General features: G+C 61.7%; 1 protein-coding gene across 8 annotated transcripts in view; it reads left to right on the forward strand.

Annotated features, from left to right (window-relative positions):
• The window catches only part of CCDC187 (coiled-coil domain containing 187), a 54,758-nt gene extending 35,277 nt beyond the window's left edge, over positions 1-19,481 (forward strand). For 5 of the 8 annotated variants that reach the window (XM_070251680.1, XM_070251681.1, XM_023629344.2 and 2 more), the window contains 12 exons: positions 652-737; positions 1,381-1,565; positions 2,531-2,618; positions 4,513-4,614; positions 5,567-5,730; positions 8,319-8,482; positions 10,555-10,643; positions 10,851-10,926; positions 12,261-12,400; positions 12,734-12,843; positions 13,345-13,421; positions 13,925-19,274. In XM_070251680.1, the coding sequence (XP_070107781.1) occupies positions 652-737; positions 1,381-1,565; positions 2,531-2,618; positions 4,513-4,614; positions 5,567-5,730; positions 8,319-8,482; positions 10,555-10,643; positions 10,851-10,926; positions 12,261-12,400; positions 12,734-12,843; positions 13,345-13,421; positions 13,925-15,828 (3,185 nt within the window). In that variant the 3' untranslated portion in view covers positions 15,829-19,274. Of the gene's footprint in view, positions 1-651; positions 738-1,380; positions 1,566-2,530; positions 2,619-4,512; positions 4,615-5,566; positions 5,731-8,318; positions 8,483-10,554; positions 10,644-10,850; positions 10,927-12,260; positions 12,401-12,733; positions 12,844-13,344; positions 13,422-13,924; positions 19,275-19,351 lie in introns of those variants that run through there. The other 3 variants (XR_011432627.1, XR_011432626.1, XM_070251677.1) reach the window with 3 other exon arrangements.
• Positions 19,482-20,122: the final 641 nt, after the last annotated feature.

The raw sequence follows: 20,122 nt of genomic DNA on the forward strand, positions 1-20,122 counted from the left end.
AAAACCATTCTTTCATATATGTGTCTGTGTGAATATTTGTGTATGTAGGTATACATATACATTCGTACTTTTTTGTTTAGTTGTTTTTTTAAGTTTTTGTTTCAGTGGGACAGTAAATCCACAATCCAATCCCTTTACTCTCTCTCTTGGGGGGAAGTGTAAGTCCTCAAATGACATTTTTAAAAGTATAGGGTCCCTTTTCCATCACACTCAGCACTGCAGGGTGGCCAGCAGAGGTCAGCGGCAAGGGAGCTGCTTAAGCTGGGAATTCGGGCTCTGCTGTCACCCCGCCTGCTTGGTGCTGGACCTCGAACAGATCCTTCTCTCTCTCTGGGCCTTGGTTTCTCCTTTTGTGGAAGTGAAGCAACGGGACTAAGTCATTCCTGAGTCCCTCTGCCTTGGGTCTGGTATTTGCCTGGTCAGGGGGTTCACACCCGGGATTTCATATCAGGAAAAGGACAGATGGTTCCTTCTGGCTCCGCCTTGGGAAGATTTGGTGTGAAGCTGTGTGTATGTGGGGGGCATTAAACCGCCCCAGACATCCTACCTTTGTGAGGCCCTCCTGGAGAAAAGGCCCATGGAACCCCTGTGTGACCTGAGGCTGCTCAGAACCCCTATGTGCCCCAACCATGGCCTGCTTTCTGTCCTCAGAGCTCATGCAGGAAGGGAGGCCAGACCAAGCCACCACCCAGCTGCCCCCGGCCAGGCTCTACCCTTGGGACAACTCCACCCACCAGGTACAGAGAGAGGTCCCCTATAGGAGTGGGGTCCAGGGGAGGCACCCACAGCAGATTAGACCCAAATTCCCCCTCAGCTGCTGGAGGCCATCAGGTGCTGGGACCTGCCTCTCCGGGAGTCTGCACCCAGGGGGTCTCTGCTGTGGGTCCTGAGCTGGGGGAGGCTCTCCCTGCCATGGGCATCACCCATTTTTCCAATTAACATTTGCCCAAGCCCCTTCCTCCCACCCCCGGTGGTAGGTGAGGGCAGGCATTTCAAGAGGCTGCTTCGGGCAGGGTTAGCTTCTGCCGCCCAAGTTACGCATTTCAAGGCGGGTAGCCCACCCTTTCCCGGACCCTCTAGAGCACAAGCAGGTGCCTGGCCGGGATCCCAGGGCTGGGCACGAGGCCAAGATGATAAGGACCTCGCCCTGCCTTCTGGACCTCACAGTCGGAGGGGGGTACCCCGCTGGGGGAAAGGGAGACACGACAAAGGGATGAGTGGGATGGGCAGTCCAGGAGGGCTTCCTGGAGGAGGCGGTGGCCTCCTCCCGCGCCGCCCCCACCCCGACTGGGCGCTCCTCCTATGGAGGGAGGCCGGTCCCAGGAGCAGCCTGGAAGCTCAGTGGTGGTGACGCGGCCCGGTCGGTCTGCCCCGCCCCAGAGGAGCCCGGAGGGGCCCCAGAGGACCACGCCCGGGGCCTTCAGGCGCTTCACACTGCAGATGCTCCAGCAGAGCCTGCGGGAGGAGGAGCTGCGCGCGCAGCACCACATCAGGCAGCTGCGCCTGCGCCAGAAGGCGCTCGAGGCGATGAGCGCCCAGCTGGACTGGCTGGAGCGTCAGCGAGGGTGAGCGCATGCGCACCGCGCCGGCGGGGGCGGGGAGGGGGGAGCCGCCCCGCTCAGGCCCCGCCCCTGGGCCGTCCTGCAACGGGATCCCGCTTCTGACAGCGTCGCTGGGAACACCTTGTACTGACCCAAGTAATGATGGGTGTTTGCAGAAAGTTAGATAAGGCAGTGAAGTACCAAAAATAAATCCATTAAAGCCACCTGCAGTCCCAGCTCTCCGAGATAGTCTCGGCCGCTTGCCAGTCTGTCTGGCCAGCTCGTGTCGAGGGAGGAACACGTGTGGCTGTTTAAACAACGTTCGAAATAGCACGCAAACTGTAACGAGTTCTCACTTAAACGTCAAGAGAACCTTTCCGCGTTCCTCCGTCACCGCTGCAGCATCCAGGGCCCCAGCGCAGACCCATCCAGATCCTTTAGCCAGCCCCATAGCTGGGCCCTCCCATTGCTTCCAGCTTTGTGTCATTAGACCTGACCCTCCGAGACCTAACTCCTTAAGGTAATTCCTAGAGATGGAATTGCCGTGTCAGTGAGAATGCATTGTTTTAAAGCTTCCTGGTGTTCCTGCATCGGCCTCCAAAATGATGATTCTGGTTAAGATCGTCACCTGCGGTTTACCAGCATGCTGGGCTGTGGGTGTTTTGCTCCATCATGGCCCCAGCCTCCTTCCCCAAAGGGCCTTAGGCCCAGCTGGGGCTCCAGGGTTGGGGGCACTGCCCTCCCTTCCTCTCTCAGGCCCCAAAGTGGTTGTGACGGGGGTGGGGGACGCAGGTAGAAAGAGTGACAGTCTGGGCTGGGGCGACCGGTCCCCCTGGACTCCCCCAGCCTGCCTACACGTGGCCTCCTCCTCCCAGAGCCTGCTGCGGGAGAGGGCATCCTGGGTCCACTGGCCAGCCAGACAGATATCTGTGGTTTTTCACATCCACTTACCGGACTCGGGTCGACCTTGATCCTGCCCCCTCCCCCAGGTGTCTGGGCAGCAAAGGAAACGATGCTGTGCTGGTGGCCTTGGCAGAGAAGCAGCAGCAGGCCCTCAGCGCCCTTGAGCAGGAGCAGGTAAGGGCTGGCTTGACCCTGGTGGGTGGGTGAGCAGCCGACCCTGAGGTGGTCCTGCCGCCCTCTTGCTGGGGATGTGAACATCCCACACCACAGCTTGAGAATGCTCGAGCCCTCACCACCCTCTAGGGCCGCTCAGGACCCTGCAGTACATGGGAGCATCCTGGGGCCCAAGGGGGCAGCTGGATGGAGCGCGGCCCTGCCGTCCTGGCTCCTGTGGCTTCCGCAGAGCAGTTCGGCCTCTCGGGGCTTCATTGAAGGGAGAATAACAGCAGTGTGTGTTTCTCGGGGTTGCAGGAGGATTTAGCACAGCCAGCCCTGGCCAGGGTCGGGGTGCACAACCTCGGAGGGGATTCCCAGCCTCTCTGAGCCCAATTTCCTCATCTGGAAAAGGGGGTCGGGGGCCACTGTGCTGGCGTCCTCTCATTTCAGTCTCCCAACATGCTGTGGTGTGGAGGCTAGTGTTAACACCCTTTGTACAGAGGAAGAAACTGAGGCTCGGGGAATGGGGGGCTTGGCTTGCTTGGGAACCCTCGGCCGGGGAGTTAGGGGCAGTGCTAGACTCTGGGTTGACGGAAAGTCCAGGCTCCTAACCTCGGCCCTGGATGGACTGTGTGGACCGGGAGGTGGGTGGCAGGCCTGGGGCATTCCAGGCAGAGGGGGCAATGGGACAAGACCCAGGCCAAGATCCGAGTGTTCTCCAGGGCGTGGAGAAACAGAAAAATACAAGTGACACTGTCTGCAGGGCACACCCAGACCAGTGAACTGTGAACAGGGCTTGGAAGTAGGCCCAGTTATCAAAAGCTATGAAGGTGGCCAAGGGAACAGGCTCTGTGGGGGCCTGCCCCAGGCTCCCACCTGACAGCCAGCCCTGGCTAGAGGGTCTGGAGCCGGCCAGTGGCAGGAAGGACTGCCTGAACCCGGGGTCCTTTGTTGTAGGTGGAGACCCTGTGGTGGAGACTGGGGCAGGGGTCCTTTGTTGTAGGTGGAGACCCTGTGGTGGAGACTGGGGCAGGGGTCCTTTGTTGTAGGTGGAGACCCTGTGGTGGAGACTGGGGCAGGGGTCCTTTGTTGTAGGTGGAGACCCTGTGGTGGAGACTGGGCAGGGGTCCTTTGTTGTAGGTGGAGACCCTGTGGTGGAGACTGGGCAGGGGTCCTTTGTTGTAGGTGGAGACCCTGTGGTGGAGACTGGGCAGGGGTCCTTTGTTGTAGGTGGAGACCCTGTGGTGGAGACTGGGCAGGGGTCCTTTGTTGTAGGTGGAGACCCTGTGGTGGAGACTGGGCAGGGGTCCTTTGTTGTAGGTGGAGACCCTGTGGTGGAGACTGGGGCAGGGGGGAGAGACGCAGCTCTGCCGAGCCTTGGTGTCCTCAGCTGACCCAGAAAGGCTGCCACCTCCCGGAGTGGGTGTGCCAAGACCCGAGGGGAACGTGTGCTCTGGGCAAGGTGGCTCTGCCGAGGGCTGTGCTGTCAGAGACGCAGCAGTGAACAAAGGACAGTCGGGGACAGTTTAACAAAGGGACGAGTTCCAGGGGCTTAGGACCATGCCTGGAACCCAGAGAGAGGGAGGGCTGCGTGGAGAGGGCAGGGGTGTGGCCAGCCTGTGCCAGGGGGCCTGGGGGATGAGTACCCCACCTTCCCTCCTGCTGGAGCCTCCTGTTGGCAAACCCAAGTGGAGCCAAAGTGCATGGGGGCATCGTGGGCGAGCAGGGTGAGAAGCACAGGGGCATCTGGAGGGACAGAGGGAGGCCCCCCACAGTGCCAGAGCCACTGTCCCCCCAGACACCCCCACCGTTTGCCTCTGTGCGGGGGTGGGGGTCCTGCTGCCGTTTTCTCCTGTGGCTGGTTCGGTGGGAGAGCCCATACCTGTGGGCCATTCACCCGTTCTCCCACCAGGAGAGCAAGCGGCCCCTGCAGCATCAGAGGGACCTCCTCTCCGTGCAGAAGTCCGTGGCCAGCCTGCAGCAGGAGCTTCCCGCCCGGACCGGGCTGCCTCAGGTGGGCGCTGCCACATGGGCTGGAGGCTTGGGCAGCAGCCAGGCAACACTGTCACCTGGCTGCTTCGTGGGAATGTGCAAGTCCCTTGTAAAAACACCTGTGACCCAGGGTGGAAAGGGACTCTGGAGGGGTGCAGATGGAGGGGCAGCCACCTGCTGGGGGCCAAGGAGGTTTCCTGGACAAGGCGGCCCTGGGGGAGGAGCCAGACCCCTGTGGGGGTGGCAGGGGCGCCGGGCCTGGAGGTGGAGGTGGGGAGCCCAGCAAGAAGGAGGGCAGTGAGGCTAGAGTGGGGGGCCAGGGCCTTACTCAGCAGGTGGGCGCAGTGGTGGAGGAGGGGGCCCTGCAGGGCTGGTGGGGGCTGGAGCAGGAAGGAGAGCATGGCCTGGGGCTCCCAGAGAGGCCAGCCCTTGGGGGACCCCGAGCAGCAAGGGCGTCCTTGCTCCGGTTCCCCGTCCCGCCCGCTATCACATGAAGGAGGCTCTGTGGACGTGGGGTGGGGCAGCTGTCCCCAGCCTGAGCATCTCCTCTGTAAGTTGGGGTGCCGACAGTCTCACCTGGCGGGAATGACCGGGGTTCTATGAAGCACCCGCTGTAGGTGAGCAGTCGCTCTGCGGGATGACCACCAGGGTGTGTGCTGCCTGCCCCAGGCCAGCCTGCAGGAGAGGGAACCCACACTGCCCGGTCCCAGAGCACGGCCTTGGGTGCCGGCCAGCTATTCCTCCACTCTGGCCTCATGTCTACACCTGTCAGGGCACTGTTAGCACCAGGGTTCAAGGCTCCTGTGAGACTAGGACCGCTTGATTCAGCCCGGTGCTCACTTGCGGGAGCACACTGTACACCCTGCCACCCACCGCCCTGCAGTGGCTGCCACGTAAAGCCCGCCACCCACTTTTCCTGAGAGGAGATGGACAGGAGGTGCCCACGCCTGCTCACCCTGCGCTGTTTCTCATAGGGTTCCGGCCCCGAAGTCAAAGCTGCCTGGACAGAGGGCTCTGAGACAAGCCAGCAGCTGGAGGGGCCTGCAAAGGGCTCCTCATGGCCCCCGACGCCACACAGGCCTGGCAGCCACCCCAGCCATCCCGCCTGGAGAAGCCCCGAGAGCCCACAAGGCCCACAGTGAGTGGTCGTGGGGCAGCCCTGGCTGGTGCTCACCTTGAAGCCTGTCCTGCACTGGGCAGCCAGGGTGCCTGTGGCCGCTGGGCCCTACATCACCTGGCCCTGCCAAGCGGGGGTTTGGGGGCACTGGGGGGACCCTTCTCAGGCTTGCTGGCCCGTGGGGTATGGGCAGAGACCAGAGCTGCCCTGGCCTAGGGGGAGGAACACAGGCAGGTGCTGGCACATCCCCAGCTGGGCTGCTGGCTGGCGTGTGGCTAGGGATCCTCCCCTCTCTGAGCCCATTTTCTCATCTGCTCAATGGGGACAGGAGTGCCACCGTCCCTGGGCTGCTGTGGGGTGCCATGAGACAGAGTGGGTAGATGGGCCAGGCTCGAGGGCAGCGAGACAGCCCGTGCATCACCACCCAGCTTAGGTGCCCCTTTCCGAGGCTGGCATGGGGCTGTTCTGCCAGCCCTGGCAGCTCGGCCTTCTCTTGCAGGCCTGGCCACATGGCCACTGGCCTTGGTTTGCATCAAAAGGGGCCTCTTGTGGTGGATGAGGGCCCTGCCCAGACCAAGTCCTGGGGGCGGGGGGTGGAAGGACAGCCAGCACCACCTGACCCGGAGCCTCACTGTGGGAACCAGCCGCGCTGCTTTTCCCATCAAGAGCTTCCTGACGTTCCTGTGCTGGGCGGGCCTCCTTCCCTTCCGTCTTCATAAATGCCCCCACCCCCACCCCTGTGGCCAGCTTCATCCCCCAGGGCGGGCTGCCTGCCAGACTCTAATCGCAGCACCCCAGAAGCAGGAACCTGGGGAGGTGAGGATGCGGGAGGCACGCCCACCCCTGGGAAGGGGCTCACCCCCCAGGAGCAGCCTTCTCAGGGACCCTGGCCTGCCCCTGGGGGCTCCATCACCATCCAGCAGCCCTCTTCCAGCGCTGGGGCCCGTGTTCACGCCTCCCCGAGGAAAGGGAGTCGCCGCCCACCCGCCCACTGGGCCCTGAGCTCCACTCAGCTTCCCTCCTTGAGTGCTTTGCCAATAAACCTCGGCAACGGACCGATCCATAATTCACGTCTCTATTGATTGCCGGTCCCAGGTCTTTGCAAAGGCTTCCAGGCTGTCTCCCCCGTCTTGTTTATTTATAGGGCTGGGGTGGGCGGGGACCTTGGCCCAAGCAGGTGGCAGGCCTGGACCCCATGGTCGGCTGGAGGGTCAGCCGTCCTCCTGGGGGTACGTGGCTGGGAGGGGTCTCCTTTGCTTTTCTCGTCACTCCAGTGGTGCATAGTCACTGTTGGAAAGTTAGAAAACAGAAAAGCTGTGTACATACAAGGGGAGACCCCAGATCTCCTGTAACCCCGCCCCTGAGAGGATGACTTGTAATGTTTTGCTGGAGGTGATGCCACCCAGAGAAATAGGTAAACTTCGTTCTTGCATTCGTTCTAGAGAAGCTCTGTGGAGCTCCGAGTGGGTCAGGGCCCCGGTGCATCCGGAACGTGTACCTGTGGGCTGCTCCGCACGCTCTGCTCCCCAGGGTGCTGTGGGCTCCTGGCCTGAGACCCGGGTGCAGGAGGGTTTGGGGAGGGGTGAAATGCCTTCCCAGGGCCGTGAAGTGAAGCCTCCCATTCCTTTCTGTTCAGCCTGGTTCTGCCCCGTGGCAGCTCCCAGGGGGAGTGACAGGCTTGGGGCTCAGCCCGCTTGCTCTGTCCTCACATCCTTGCTCCAGGGGCCAGGTGGGGCCCTGCATCTAGGACCCACTGGTGCGGAAAGGCACCTACCAGGTCCTGCCCCAGCGAGGTGGGAGCTCCAGCCCCTGAGTCACCTTCTCCTTCGGAGGTTTCTAGGCTCTGAAGATGGTCCTCTGACTCCACTCCCTGTCCACACCTCTTATGTGAGTGTGAATTAGGGGGAGGCACTCACGGCCAGCCTGGGGGCAGCAGCAAGCTGTGCCCAGTTGTAGCAAGTTCCTGGGGGGGAAGGGAACAGAAGTAGTGCCAAGCTGCAGGGGAGAAAGTGGCGGAATGTGCTAGAGCAGGCCTCCCTGCAGGCGTTGACCTTAAACCCAGAAGGAGTCAGGAGACCCGCCAGCCTTACTCCACTAGCCGCTGCCTTGAGGCTGCGATAGGGGCGGTTTCTTGCTGCTCGGCTGTGTGCCCTGAGCAGGGCAGCGGGTCTGGGTGTGTGGTGTCCAGGCATCTGACCCGCATGCCTCCTGGAGCTCAGGTGGGTCCTGCACGCACACAGGTGCCACCCTACAAACTGGTGGTCAGTCTCCGTGCGGAAGTCTTGATGGAGCCCGTGCTCTGCCCTGCTCTGCACTGGGGCACAGGCGGACATCTCCCTCCCACCATGCCCCAGCTCTGTGCCCGTGCCTAGTCGCCCCGCAGCAGTGGCCCGATTGGGGGGCACTGGGCCCTTCTTGGGGAGCTGCTGGGCGGGGAGGGACAGGCTTTTTCTTCGTTTGCCCGTGTGTTGACTGCTTGGCCGCTGACCTCGGCCATCCCCTGGATGTGACATGTGTGGTTCCACTTGTTGAGTGTTCTGGTCAGGGCTGGTGACCCTGGGGGGCAAGGCCCGGGCAGGCAGTCACTGCCTCTCTGCACTGCCTTACAGCCTTCTCACTGAACAGCAGGATGAGACACCCCCGCAGGCAACTTTGGCAGCCAACAGTCACCTACAGCCTCTGAGGCAGGTGTGGGGAGAGGACACACCTGAGGCCAGTGGCCAGCCTGATGCCAGGGGCCTGCTGGCAGAGAGCCACAGCCCTATGGGCCAAGGTAACCAGGCAAGGCAGCGGCAGTGGTGGCCCGAGGACAGACGGTCCCTCCCTCCGTGGCCCCTGGGTGCAGGAGGGTTTGGGGAGGGGCGTGAGGTGAAGCCTCCCATTCCTTTCTGTTCAGCCAGGCCCTGCCCCGTGGCTGAGCCAGGGGCAACTTGGGGCAGCTTCATGCTCAGGGTCAGACAGACCTGCGTCCTGGCGAGCTGCGCCTGAGCTATGTGACCGGGGCATCCCTGGCCTCTCTGTCCCTGTGTCTGACTGTGCACAGGGCGCACCTGCAGGAGGGCACCTGCACAGCTTATCTGTAAGCAGATAAGAATGGATGTGTCATGGTGATAAGCCGCACAGGGGCTCTAGGGCTGTGCTCATGAACTCCTCCAGCCCCCAGTGTCACCCCTGGGAAATGTCTCGGAACCCAAGGGTGCCCTGGAACACAGTCTAGGAAGCACTGGGTGGCGTATTGAGGGGTCTGTGGCGACAGACCCTCTGGGCCTGCAGCCGCGTCTCTGGGCACCGGTATCTAAGGGTAGAGGGGGCGGAAGAGTTGGGGGGAGGGCACAGGTATGTTTTACGACTGGAAGGAGAGGATGCTGTAGAGGAGGGGTTTGGAGTGGGGCGTTGGGGTCCCGGGGAGTGGGGGGCCTGGGGTGCACGGAGGACTGGGTTCCGAGGAAGGAATGGCAGGAGGACAGGAGCATCTGAGAGAACCTTCCTCAGAGACCAGCTCTGCAGTTCTGGGGGCTCCCCGAGCTCTGGGGGCCTCTCCTTGAGTTCTGGGGGCTCCCCGAGCTCTGGGGGCCTCTCCTTGAGTTCTGGGGGCTCCCCGAGCTCTGGGGGCCTCTCCTTGAGTTCTGGGGGCCCCCCCGAGCTCTGGGGGCCTCTCCTTGAGTTCTGGGGGCCCCCCCGAGCTCTGGGGGCCTCTCCTTGAGTTCTGGGGCCCCCCCGAGCTCTGGGGGCCTCTCCTTGAGTTCTGGGCCCCCCCCCCGAGCTCTGGGGGCCTCTCCTTGAGTTCTGGGGCCTCCCCGAGCTCTGGGGGCCTCTCCTTGAGTTCTGGGGGCCCCCCGAGCTCTGGGGGCCTCTCCTTCAGTTCTGGGGGCTCCCCGAGCTCTGGGGGCCTCTCCTTGAGTTCTGGGGCCCCCCCGAGCTCTGGGGGCCTCTCCTTGAGTTCTGGGGCCCCCCCCCGAGCTCTGGGGGCCTCTCCTTGAGTTCTGGGGGCCCCCCCGAGCTCTGGGGGCCTCTCCTTGAGTTCTGGGGCCCCCCCCGAGCTCTGGGGGCCTCTCCTTGAGTTCTGGGCCCCCCCCCCGAGCTCTGGGGGCCTCTCCTTGAGTTCTGGGGGCCCCCCCGAGCTCTGGGGGCCTCTCCTTGAGTTCTGGGGGCTCCCCGAGCTCTGGGGGCCTCTCCTTGAGTTCTGGGGCCCCCCCGAGCTCTGGGGGCCTCTCCTTGAGTTCTGGGGCCCCCCCCCGAGCTCTGGGGGCCTCTCCTTGAGTTCTGGGGGCCCCCCCCGAGCTCTGGGGGCCTCTCCTTGAGTTCTGGGGCCCCCCGAGCTCTGGGGGCCTCTCCTTGAGTTCTGGGGGCCCCCCCCGAGCTCTGGGGGCCTCTCCTTGAGTTCTGGGGGGCCCCCCCCGAGCTCTGGGGGCCTCTCCTTGAGTTCTGGGGGCCCCCCCGAGCTCTGGGGGCCTCTCCTTGAGTTCTGGGGCCCCCCCCCGAGCTCTGGGGGCCTCTCCTTGAGTTCTGGGGGCCCCCCCCGAGCTCTGGGGGCCTCTCCTTGAGTTCTGGGGGCTCCCCGAGCTCTGGGGGCCTCTCCTTGAGTTCTGGGGGCCCCCCCGAGCTCTGGGGGCCTCTCCTTGAGTTCTGGGGGCCCCCCCCGAGCTCTGGGGGCCTCTCCTTGAGTTCTGGGGGCTCCCCGAGCTCTGGGGGCCTCTCCTTGAGTTCTGGGGGCCCCCCCGAGCTCTGGGGGCCTCTCCTTGAGTTCTGGGGCCCCCCCGAGCTCTGGGGGCTGTCCTCCAGCTCTGGGGTGCTCTTCCTGAGGACCAGTAGAAGCCGCAATCCTCGGGTCTGTGTGTCTTTCAGAGCCTGGGGAGCAGCCTCCTGACCCTCGACCCGGCCTTCAGCGGGTGACCTCCCTGGACACCGGACGGCCCCTGGGCCCAGCCTCACCTGTATGCAAACCCCCAGAAAGACCTTTCCCCCGTTTGCCCATTTGGGGGCCTCCTCCCCCTGTTCTGCCGTCTGTGCCTGATCTTGGTTGGGACCCCAGCACTAGCATGCCCTCTGTTGCCCTGGTCGGGGGTCCCCTTCAGTCCCCACCTGTCCTTGGCGCCCTCTCCCTGGTGCCTCCTGCAGGATGGGCATCTTTCATCTCATAGACGCATGCGGGCGAGGCAGAGGGATGTGTCTCTGCAGCTCAGCTCCGGCTCCAGGAGGCGAGGGAGCCATCCCCGGGTGAGTCCCCTGGGAACAGGAGAGGGCTCCCATGCGTGGGGCTTGCCAGAAGCTCCCCCCGCCTACGGGTCCCCTCCTAGGCTGTGCCAGCCGCCGGACCGGAACAGGGAGGCCCAGGAGGAAAACCACACAAACCCCTGCTGCAGACCCCGGCACAGGGGCAGATCTGCCTGCTCCGTGTCTCACGGGGCGACGCGGTGGCTCTTCTGGCGAAAGGAAAGGCCGTAACTGCTTTGACTGCTCCGGTCATGACTTTGTTGATCTGGAATGGATCTTCAAGTGACGTGGGAACCAGCGTCGTCAGAGGGGTCTTCGTTAGCTAACGAGGGGTTGTTGCACGTCCTGAATTCCGGGGCGGGAGGAGACTCATTCACTGCGGGGACAGCAGGCTGTCAGCCAGGGGGTCACGTGGCCCCCACCTTGTCTCAGTGCCCTCGATGGTGCCAGCCGGTGGTGTCGATGAGGGCTTAGAGCTGCTCCCGGGAGAGCTTGTGACCGGGCGGTCCAGGGTTCGCCAGCACTGGCTGCTCCCCACTCAGGACACTGTGCCTGCAGAGGCTCCCAGGGTGACGTCCTATCTCAGTCATCAGGAAGCCAGGGGTCCTTCTGCGTGACCTACTACAGGCCGTGCACGAGAGCCCACATTGGCAGAGGTTCCACAAATCTGGGCTTTAGCCAAATAGCTCCAATCCCCTCAGGCCAGTGGCCTTAGGACCATCCTAGACCCCGGGGTCTGGCTGTCCCAATGCCTGCCAGGTCCCAGGGTGCAATGAAGGGGTAGGAAGATGACGTGTGGACGTGGAGGTCCCCGGGCGCTTCTCAGCGGAGGCCCTGCTGTCGCCCCCTTGTCCCCTCCCTGTCCCCGCTTTGCTGATCTTCCAGCTGTGCTGTGGGTGACCTTGACATATCCAAGGCCTGTGCCTGCCCCCCTTCCTCGCCCCCCTGCCAGCATCCAAGTGGGCGGGGCCTGGCGCTCCTCAGCACAGACCCTGGAGAGCGGCCGCGGGGGAGGAGAACAGTTGTGGCAAAAGGTTTGCAAGTCACACGTGGGGGTTTTTCCCAAAAACTAAAATAAGGAGGTCTCTAAATTTTAAATGATTTTTCTAAAAGTTTTCTCTGGGACTTCGTAACAGTGACTATCCAATGACAGGGTAATTCTAGGAGCAGATAACCACATATTTTTCTGTCCTCACGCTAACCAAATACTGCAAATAAGTGTTGCAGCTGGTTTGAATTTTAAGGTTTTTTTCACATGGCTTCAGAATTCCTGGGTGCCGTGCCCTCTGTGTCCTGTGTCCTGCGCCTGTTGACTCTGACAGCCCCTTTCTTCACAGGAGACCCCCACACCAACCCCGGCCCCTCGTCAGCAGAGGAGAAGACCCGAGTTTTGACAGAAAGCCATGCACGGAGCTTCCAGGGCCAGAGCCACCCCTCCCTGGGTAGAGAGGGTCCCTGCGGCCCCAGGGAAGCCAGTGTGAGTGGGCTTGGCCCTGCACCCTCTGCAGTCCGAGTGGGGGCCTGGCCTTGCCTTGTCTGGCCCTGCCATGTGGCTCTGGGTAGGAGGTCCCCTCGTCCATCAGATGGGGGTGCTGATGGGATGGGGCCTCTTGGATTCATCTGTTGATGGGCCTGGGGAGCTGCCTGGGAGGTGGGTGAGTGGAGGTCTCCATGGCCCTCTTTAGGGGGCTGCTCTTTGTTACCACGGTCATGGAGCACAGGGGCTTCAGCCACAGCTAAGGGCCGTGCACCGATGCCCCGGCCGAGGGGGCCCCACCCTGACTGTGACATTTCTCCACCGTGTTTCCAGCAGGTGGTTGAAGGCAGCATGAGCCAAGCGGGGTCGGACTTGGGCCTGGGTTTTGCTGGCAGCCCCATGGGGGAGCCCCACGAAATGGAAAGCTGGTCAGGGGAGCAGAGGTGTGGGGCCTGGGAAGCTACCTGGGCGGTGGGACCCTCGGGCAGGGGTGGGGCCCTGGGGCGTGGGGATGGTTAGGCCAGCACACCCTGACCTCTCCCTGTGGGACCCTCTCTCCCTCCTGGTGCCCCTCGTCCTGGCCTGAGGCTGCCCCCCCTTTGGAAGCAAAGACGTCACCTGGTGAATTGGCCCAAGATCAGTGGTGGGGGCAGCAGGAGGGGCCCCTCCGGGGAGCACGGGCCTCTGAGCCTCTCGGATGGTGGTCCCCCCAGGTTACCTGATTCAGTGGGGACCCCCTAAAGGCAGGCCCCCTCACTCCCACCCATGGAGCCCTGTGCTCTGCGGTCACCTCCCTTTGGGGGCAGATGACTGGCAGGCATGTTTTCAAGCTTATGGAGTAGTTGAAGGCCCCCTGCGGAGACCCTGAGTCATGCCGAGGAGGCCAGGAGGACGGGGGGCCCTCCTGGGAGCACCCCCGAACTTCACCACGAATATGTTCGCAGGATAGAGACCTGTTGGCAGGAGGACCCCGGCGACCCCTTCTCCTGGCAGGAAGCTGCCCAGCTGACCACCTCTCCAGGTGATGCCTGCCCCCTTCAAGGGCCCCCTGCTTTGCACAAGGATCATGGAGTCCCCACGTAAGGGTCATCCAAGACCAGCTTCTAAATCAGGGCCAGCCTTCACCCACAGCCGCTCCGCGCCCCCTCATGTCACAGAGTCCCCATCAGCAGGTGGATGACAGAGGCAGACTCCCTGCCTGGAACCACCACGTCTAATGAAAAGAAGGCAGGGCCCAGGCCACCGCTCAGTCTTTGAACAACAGCTGCGCTTCTGAGGCCGGTCCCTGAGGCGCGGAAATCTCCGCCCGGCGAGATTCACTTCTGTGTGGGGCGGATGGGGCCCAGCTAACCAGTGTAGAATCGAAGGGGTCCCCCCTGGCCCGTGGGCGGGTCTTCTGCCGCTGTCCGGGGTTTTGATCCACCGGCTTAGGCTGCTGCTCCTCCCAGCACTGGGGGGACATCCTCAGGGACTGCAGAGTGTGAGAACTGTTGGTGGCACCCCCAAACTCCCCTCTCTCTGCAGCTCCGGCAGCAGCTGAGGATATGATGGCCCCTACCCAGCACGAGGGCAGCCCCCTGCCCCGGCTCACCGCCCCCTCGGACCTGGGCTCCGAGTCCGAGTCTGCTCCCGGGACCTGCTCTGGGCCTTCAGCGCATTCCCGTGCCTCGTCCTCTGTGAGCGACCTGTCCTGTCCCTCTCTCCAGGAGTTTCAGAAAGCCTCTGCCGTCCTGGTCCAGCTTTCCCAGAGCTCCGTCTCCCTGTCGGACTGGGAAGCCGGGGACGCCCCAGATGCAGACCTTGGCTGGTTTGGGGAGTTATCTGCTGGAGACTCCTGGGGGCTCCACCAGGGGCAGCAGGTGACCTTGGAGAGGCCGGAGGGCAGCGAGGCTGGTTCCCTCTGCTGCTCCTCCCCTGTGTCGGGAGGCCCAGAGCCAGTGCCAGGCCTCCTGCAAGCGGGCTGGCGGCTGCCTCTCCCCAGTGCCCCCTCTCCCAGGTCGGGGTCAGAGCTCTCAGAGGCGTCCAGTGAGGTGTGGGACGAAGAGAACCTCCCGGATCCTGGCGCTGGTGCCCAGGCAGCCTCAGGGCGCTCCTCGCCCACAGGGGGCTCCTCTGACCTGGAAAGTGGCGAGGCACCTGAAGGGGCACTTCCTTCCTTGGGCCCTGGGGAGGGGCAGGAAGCTTCTGGAACCAGTGGGGGCCTGACCAGTGGATCAAATACAGAAACCAAATGGACATCCCCGAAGGCTGCCTACACGGCATTTCCGTCCCAGACCTCTTCCTCCAGCGACTTAGACCCCTCCCTCTCCTTTCCCTTGGGGACCTTGGCATCCGAAGGGGTGGATTTCGGCAAAGGAGGAGAGATGGGGCCTCCACAGGCCTCGGCTGGCTGCCTGGAGGGACCCCCGGATGCTGACCTGAGTTCATCCACCGGCAGGAAACCCCAACAGGCCTCACCTGAGCCTGAGGTCCCCGTGAGCCCACAGGCTCCTCCTGGGAACCCCGATGGACCAGCAGCCTCGGCAGCTAAGAGCCGGGTGCCTGGGCGTGGGGGGAGTGGAGCACCCCCTGTCCTGGAGGAAGCCCACCCCCTCCTGGCCAGCCGTGTCTTGCCTGAGATCCTGTCCCCTGTTGACGAGGTGCTGTCCTACGGCAGTGCCAACCTGTCGTCCTCCACCCACTGGGACACGCATCTCCCTCCTCCACCTCCCAATCTCCTAGCAGAGAGTGAGGCCGACACTGCCAGCCTCCACTCAGAAGACTTCCCTTCGCCGCCCGAAGACGCCATGTGTTCAGGGGGCTCGCTGGGCACCCCCGGGGAGGACGCTTCCATCCACACTGGCGAGCTGCCCTCCTTGCCTGAGGAAGGCCTGCGTGAGGCACTGTCCCCGGGGCCCCAGGAGTCAGGGCTCTGTCTGGGGGCGGCTGGACAGGGCAGAAGCCTTGGAGATGAACTGGGTGAATCAAGCTCTGTTCCGGGGGACCAGGCTGTGGGCGGCCAGTGGCCTGAGCTGGTCAGCTGGCCAGGGTCCCCCTTGTGCGGGGAGACAGGCGATGCCCCAGTGGGGCTCCCAAGGCTGTCGGCGCAGCCCTCAACCCTGTCCAGAGTGGCCTGGATGGCCAGGGAGGGGCTGCCAACGCGGTTGGCGGCAGGTGACACAGGGCTGTCTGGCGCTGGGCGGGGGGATCCAGCTCCTGCTTTGGGCACGGGCCGGAGATACACAGATCGCCCAGGCCTAGAGAGAGCCGAGGTGGTGGATTTGGTCTCCACCCAGCTCACCAGGAGGATCCTGTGCGATACACTAGCTATGCTGTCAGAGCTGGCCCCGCCGGGCAGCCCACTGACAGGGGAGCTGGCGGGTGCCAGCCGTGTCCCTGAGGCTCACACAGCAGTCACTGGACAGTCTTGGGGAAGAGGGGACTTCTGAGAAGATGGGGGAGGGCCTATGGTGATGCACGGATACCTGTGATGTGGCTGTCTGATTGTGAGTACAGGAGGCTTCTGGAAGTCTGGACTCTCCCAGGGCGGAGCTGCCATGCAGAGTAGCCACCCCGCGGCTGGCCATGCAGATGGTCATCTGACACAGGGCCAAAGACAGGACGGTGACTCCTTGATGTCACTGCACATTGGCTCTGTCTGCATTTCTCGGGACGTTGAGTCCACGCTTCCATCAGGCTCCTGAAGAGGCCCCTGACCTGAAGAGACTGAGGCAGGAAGGTAGAGGGTTGTGTGGGGCGTGTCCAGAGGCCGGCTGGAAAAGGTGTGGAGGTCGTGGACTTGAAGGAGAACAGTCCAGAGGAGCCAGGAGGAGGAGTGGCTCCCGAGGACAAACTTGGCCCCTAGCCATGGAGACCACGTACCAGGACAGGCGCCATCAGCAAAGGCCAAGAGCGGAAGAAAGAGCGGCTGTGGGGAGATGCAGAAGCAAGGGGCTGAGGTGGGCTGGGGCTTGCGTCCACACTGACCACTGACGCCCACCTCTCAGCTTTCGTCAGGAGATCGTTCATGGAGGTATCTGCCACTTCTGACTTCTCAGGGCCGAGGGCCTGGAGGCCTTCCCTGTGTCCAGCCCCCCTACTTGTGGCTGAGTGATGGGTGTGTGTGCTTGAGCTGTAGATTAGAGGAAGTGGCAACTCAAGGCCAAAGGTGACTTCACCTGTGGCCAGCCCACCTTCAGGCCTGTCCTCTGTGGGTAGGTGGGCCAAGGCCTCCCAGAATGTGCTCAGGACTCCTGGAAGGAACAGCCCATGTCCTGGTGGGCTGTCCTTTATTGAATGATCCCCGTGACAGTGTGGACCCAGTGGTTTTGATTTTTTATTTTTTTGAGGAAGATTAGCCCTGAGTTAACATTCACCTCCCATCCTCCTCTTTTTGCTGAGGAAGACCGGCCCTGACCTAACATCCATGCCATCTTCCTCTACTTTATATATGGGTGGCCGAAGCGGAGCACGTGAACTTAACTGCTGCGCCATCAGGCCGGCCCCTCGACCCAGTGGTTTTCAGAGGCGTGGGTGGGTGGGCTCTTGAGGTGATATGTTTCTGCAGGGAAGTCCTGGGGACCCCACAGGCCCTCCAGGATTCCCTCTTCCCCAGAATGTCTGCTTTTCTCAGCACCACTGCTCAGGCGAGAGTCCAGGAAATTAATGTTGACTCAAGCATAAAGAGGGTTTCCTGTGGGGAAAGCAGTCGGAAGATGAACCGTGAGAAGGAAACGAGACCTGCCAGCGTGCAGGCCCTTGGGGACAGGGTCTCAGCAGGCTAGAGGAGGGTGCCCTGGGGCCGGCGCAGTAGAACGGCCTGGGTGCATGCATAAGGATGAAGGCAGCCGACCTTCAAGGGCCTGAAGGACAGGCCACCGCAGCAGTGACCTCAACCCATAGGAGCCAGCACTGAAAGGCACTGATGGGCTCTGACGGTCCCTGCAGCCCACTCTGCCCCAGGGCCCTGCTGCAGCCGTAGCCACTGGCCTGGTGGGTACCTGGGCGGACACCAGTGCCCACCTTTGGCCGACGGCAGAGCCTCGAGTCCTGTCTGCAGGTCCCCGGGGCTTTGTCTTGGGGCCACGGTGGAGGCCTGAGCTATGTCTGCCCCAGTATGATCAGAACACCAGAGAGCGTGTGTTCATGAGAACCCTGGTGAGCTCGGGCTCAGAGGAATTCACGAGAAGCCGTCGTAACACTCTTCTCATCGCGCCTTGCTTTGCACAGCACAGTGTCCTGTGAGGAGTGTTTCATCTCAATATTTCCAATATTTTTGTCCTGAATCGTATCATCTGTGCACTTGGGGAAGTGGCTTTTAAATGAGCCAAGCAGTCAGTTTTGTAAAGGGAAGCAGCTTTCAAATCTAACTTCTAACATGATCAGCATTTCTGGAGATGGGCTCGCTTACACCGTGATTGGGCCTCTCACAAGTGACTGTCCGTGTCCGGCCGCAGCCTCTCCCTACTGTCTGTCATCTGTATCATCTATTATCTATCATCTGCCCATCTATTAAACATCTGTCTATATCATCTATCATCATTCACCTATCATCTGTCTATCCATCCATTTCTCTCTCTATAATCTATCAATCATCTACCATATATATATCCATCCATCTTGTTCCAATTCCTTTCTTGAATTGGAAAATCCCTACTTGATGGGGAGTCCAGAATCAACCAAGCAGCTGGTTGGCCTCAGAAACATCTGTGTCCTGGTGCTGATCCCTCCAGGACTTGCTTCTCCCGTCCAGGGCCTCAGGCTCCCCAGCTTAAAGAGGGGAGCTCGTTCACTTAACCGCAATGATGGCCCTTTGGGGAAACAGACTCCCATGCACCTGTGGTTTACAGCGGGTGATGTCTCCCAAGCTGGCCTGGCAAAGGCCCAAGGTGCTGCCTGTGCCCTCTACCCTGTAGCTCTAGTGCAGGACCCCTCAGGCCCCTTAGAACACTGCAGGGTCCCCTGCACGGAGGTGGGAGCCCCCTCCAGACAGCCCTTCATCAGGCCCCAGCCCCTACGGCAGCCACTCAGGTCCAGGTGGACCAGCTTGCCAGGCCGAACTTGGTCACGTGCTGGCTCATCTTGGATGGGTTTCATGGTTCAGGGAAGCACCAGCTAAGATAATTCACCCGCCATTCCCAAGCCTGCCTTTAGTGCAGAAGAGGTTTGGATCTGTGGGGGAGAATGTGTTCATCCTCTGTGCACATAATTTCAAAACAAATTTTGAGCTACAGTTTTCTTATTGATTCCTTTCTAGTTTTCTGAACAAATTAGTCTGTAATTTTTTATTTTTTTCTATTTATTGCTGACCCTTTTGGATTTATGAGGCCGAGTGAGAGGAATTATGTATTTTACACGCACAGGTTTGGCACAGTAATAAATCTCCCACCTCGAAACCCTGCGGGTTTGCCTCCGGTTCAATAGTCTTCCATCTGGTGCTATGGGCTGGGTGCTGATGGCTCAGCATGATGCTGTGGCTGCTCTCACAGCCGGAATGAGGGTCCCCCGAAATGACCTTCCCCAGATGCCCGGCAGGCATGTGGGGTTGCCAGAGTCATTTTTCGGCCTGTGGCCCGGCGCCCGTGAAGGGAGGCTGGTGGACGAGAACTAATGAAAATCCTGGCCACACCTTCTGATGACAGCTGGATCCAAGCGAGGCCGAGGTTGTAAGATGACCTGCTGGAGGAGAAGAAACACGTCCACCGAAGGTGTCAGACTCGTTTAATCTCAGCCGCCGTTCGTGTGCAGAGCCGAGGGCTGCGGTGTTCAGATACGTTCACCCGGGGCCAGACTTCAGTATCAAGATGACGCCCTCCCAGGTCTCAGCACATTTGCCTCAGTTCCAATCCCTAGTAACCTCTGGGGCCAATAAATCTTGATACCAGCCTCCAGAGAAGTCATTATCTTTCATGGAAAATGAGTATTTCTCAGTTAAACCCCACATTTAATTTTCCTGTGATCTGTCTCTTTCAGCTTCCCCGCTCAACCGCCCGGTCCTGCATAGAATGCCCATGAAGGCACCTCCAGCGCTTTAAATCCCCAACTGTCAGACGAGCTTAGACGCCTTTGACAGCCACTCTCATAAAAATACAAATGAAGGCCAGGAGGCTCGGTCACAGTTACGGAGGGGTGACGGCCACACGCTCCCAGGAACACGGCAGCATCCGTTGGGACGGCACCCTCCATGCTGGGGCGTCTGGCTCCCGTGGGGCGGAGGCGAGTGGGTGCGCTGGCCCTCCAGGTGAAGCTGGATTCCCGCCGGCCCAGGGTCTCCTGCCACTGGGGACAGGGCTGTCCGGTGAGAGTCCAAACAAAACCAGGCTCAGGAAGTCAGCCCTGTTCCACGCTGGCTCCCCAGGCAGCATCGAGGTCCCAGAAGAATGGCTGCAAGTCCCATGCACATCTGTCCCCGTGGCCCCTTGTCCTATCTACCCACCCTGTGCTCTCCATCAAACACCAAAACGCCATTCTCTGCATGTGTGCCCTACCCAGTGCCTCCATGTACCCCCAGCAAAGGCCCTACCCCCCCCCCCCCGATGCCCCATGAGCACGTGGAGCAGGGGGTGGTGTTTCAAAACCTGACTGCAGGCTGCGGGAACAGGACAGGATCTTACACATGCACATACCCCCTGCACCCCTGGCCCTGTGCTGGGGCTCCCTGTGGCCCTCCCCCTGCTTGCTGCTCACCTGTAGGGGACCTTTTCCCTTAGGCCGTGTCTGTCCAGGTTGTCACAAGACACAGCA

The sequence above is a fragment of the Equus caballus genome, chromosome 25, assembly GCF_041296265.1.
Source record: "Equus caballus isolate H_3958 breed thoroughbred chromosome 25, TB-T2T, whole genome shotgun sequence".
In the NCBI taxonomy this organism is placed as follows: Eukaryota; Metazoa; Chordata; class Mammalia; order Perissodactyla; family Equidae; genus Equus; species Equus caballus.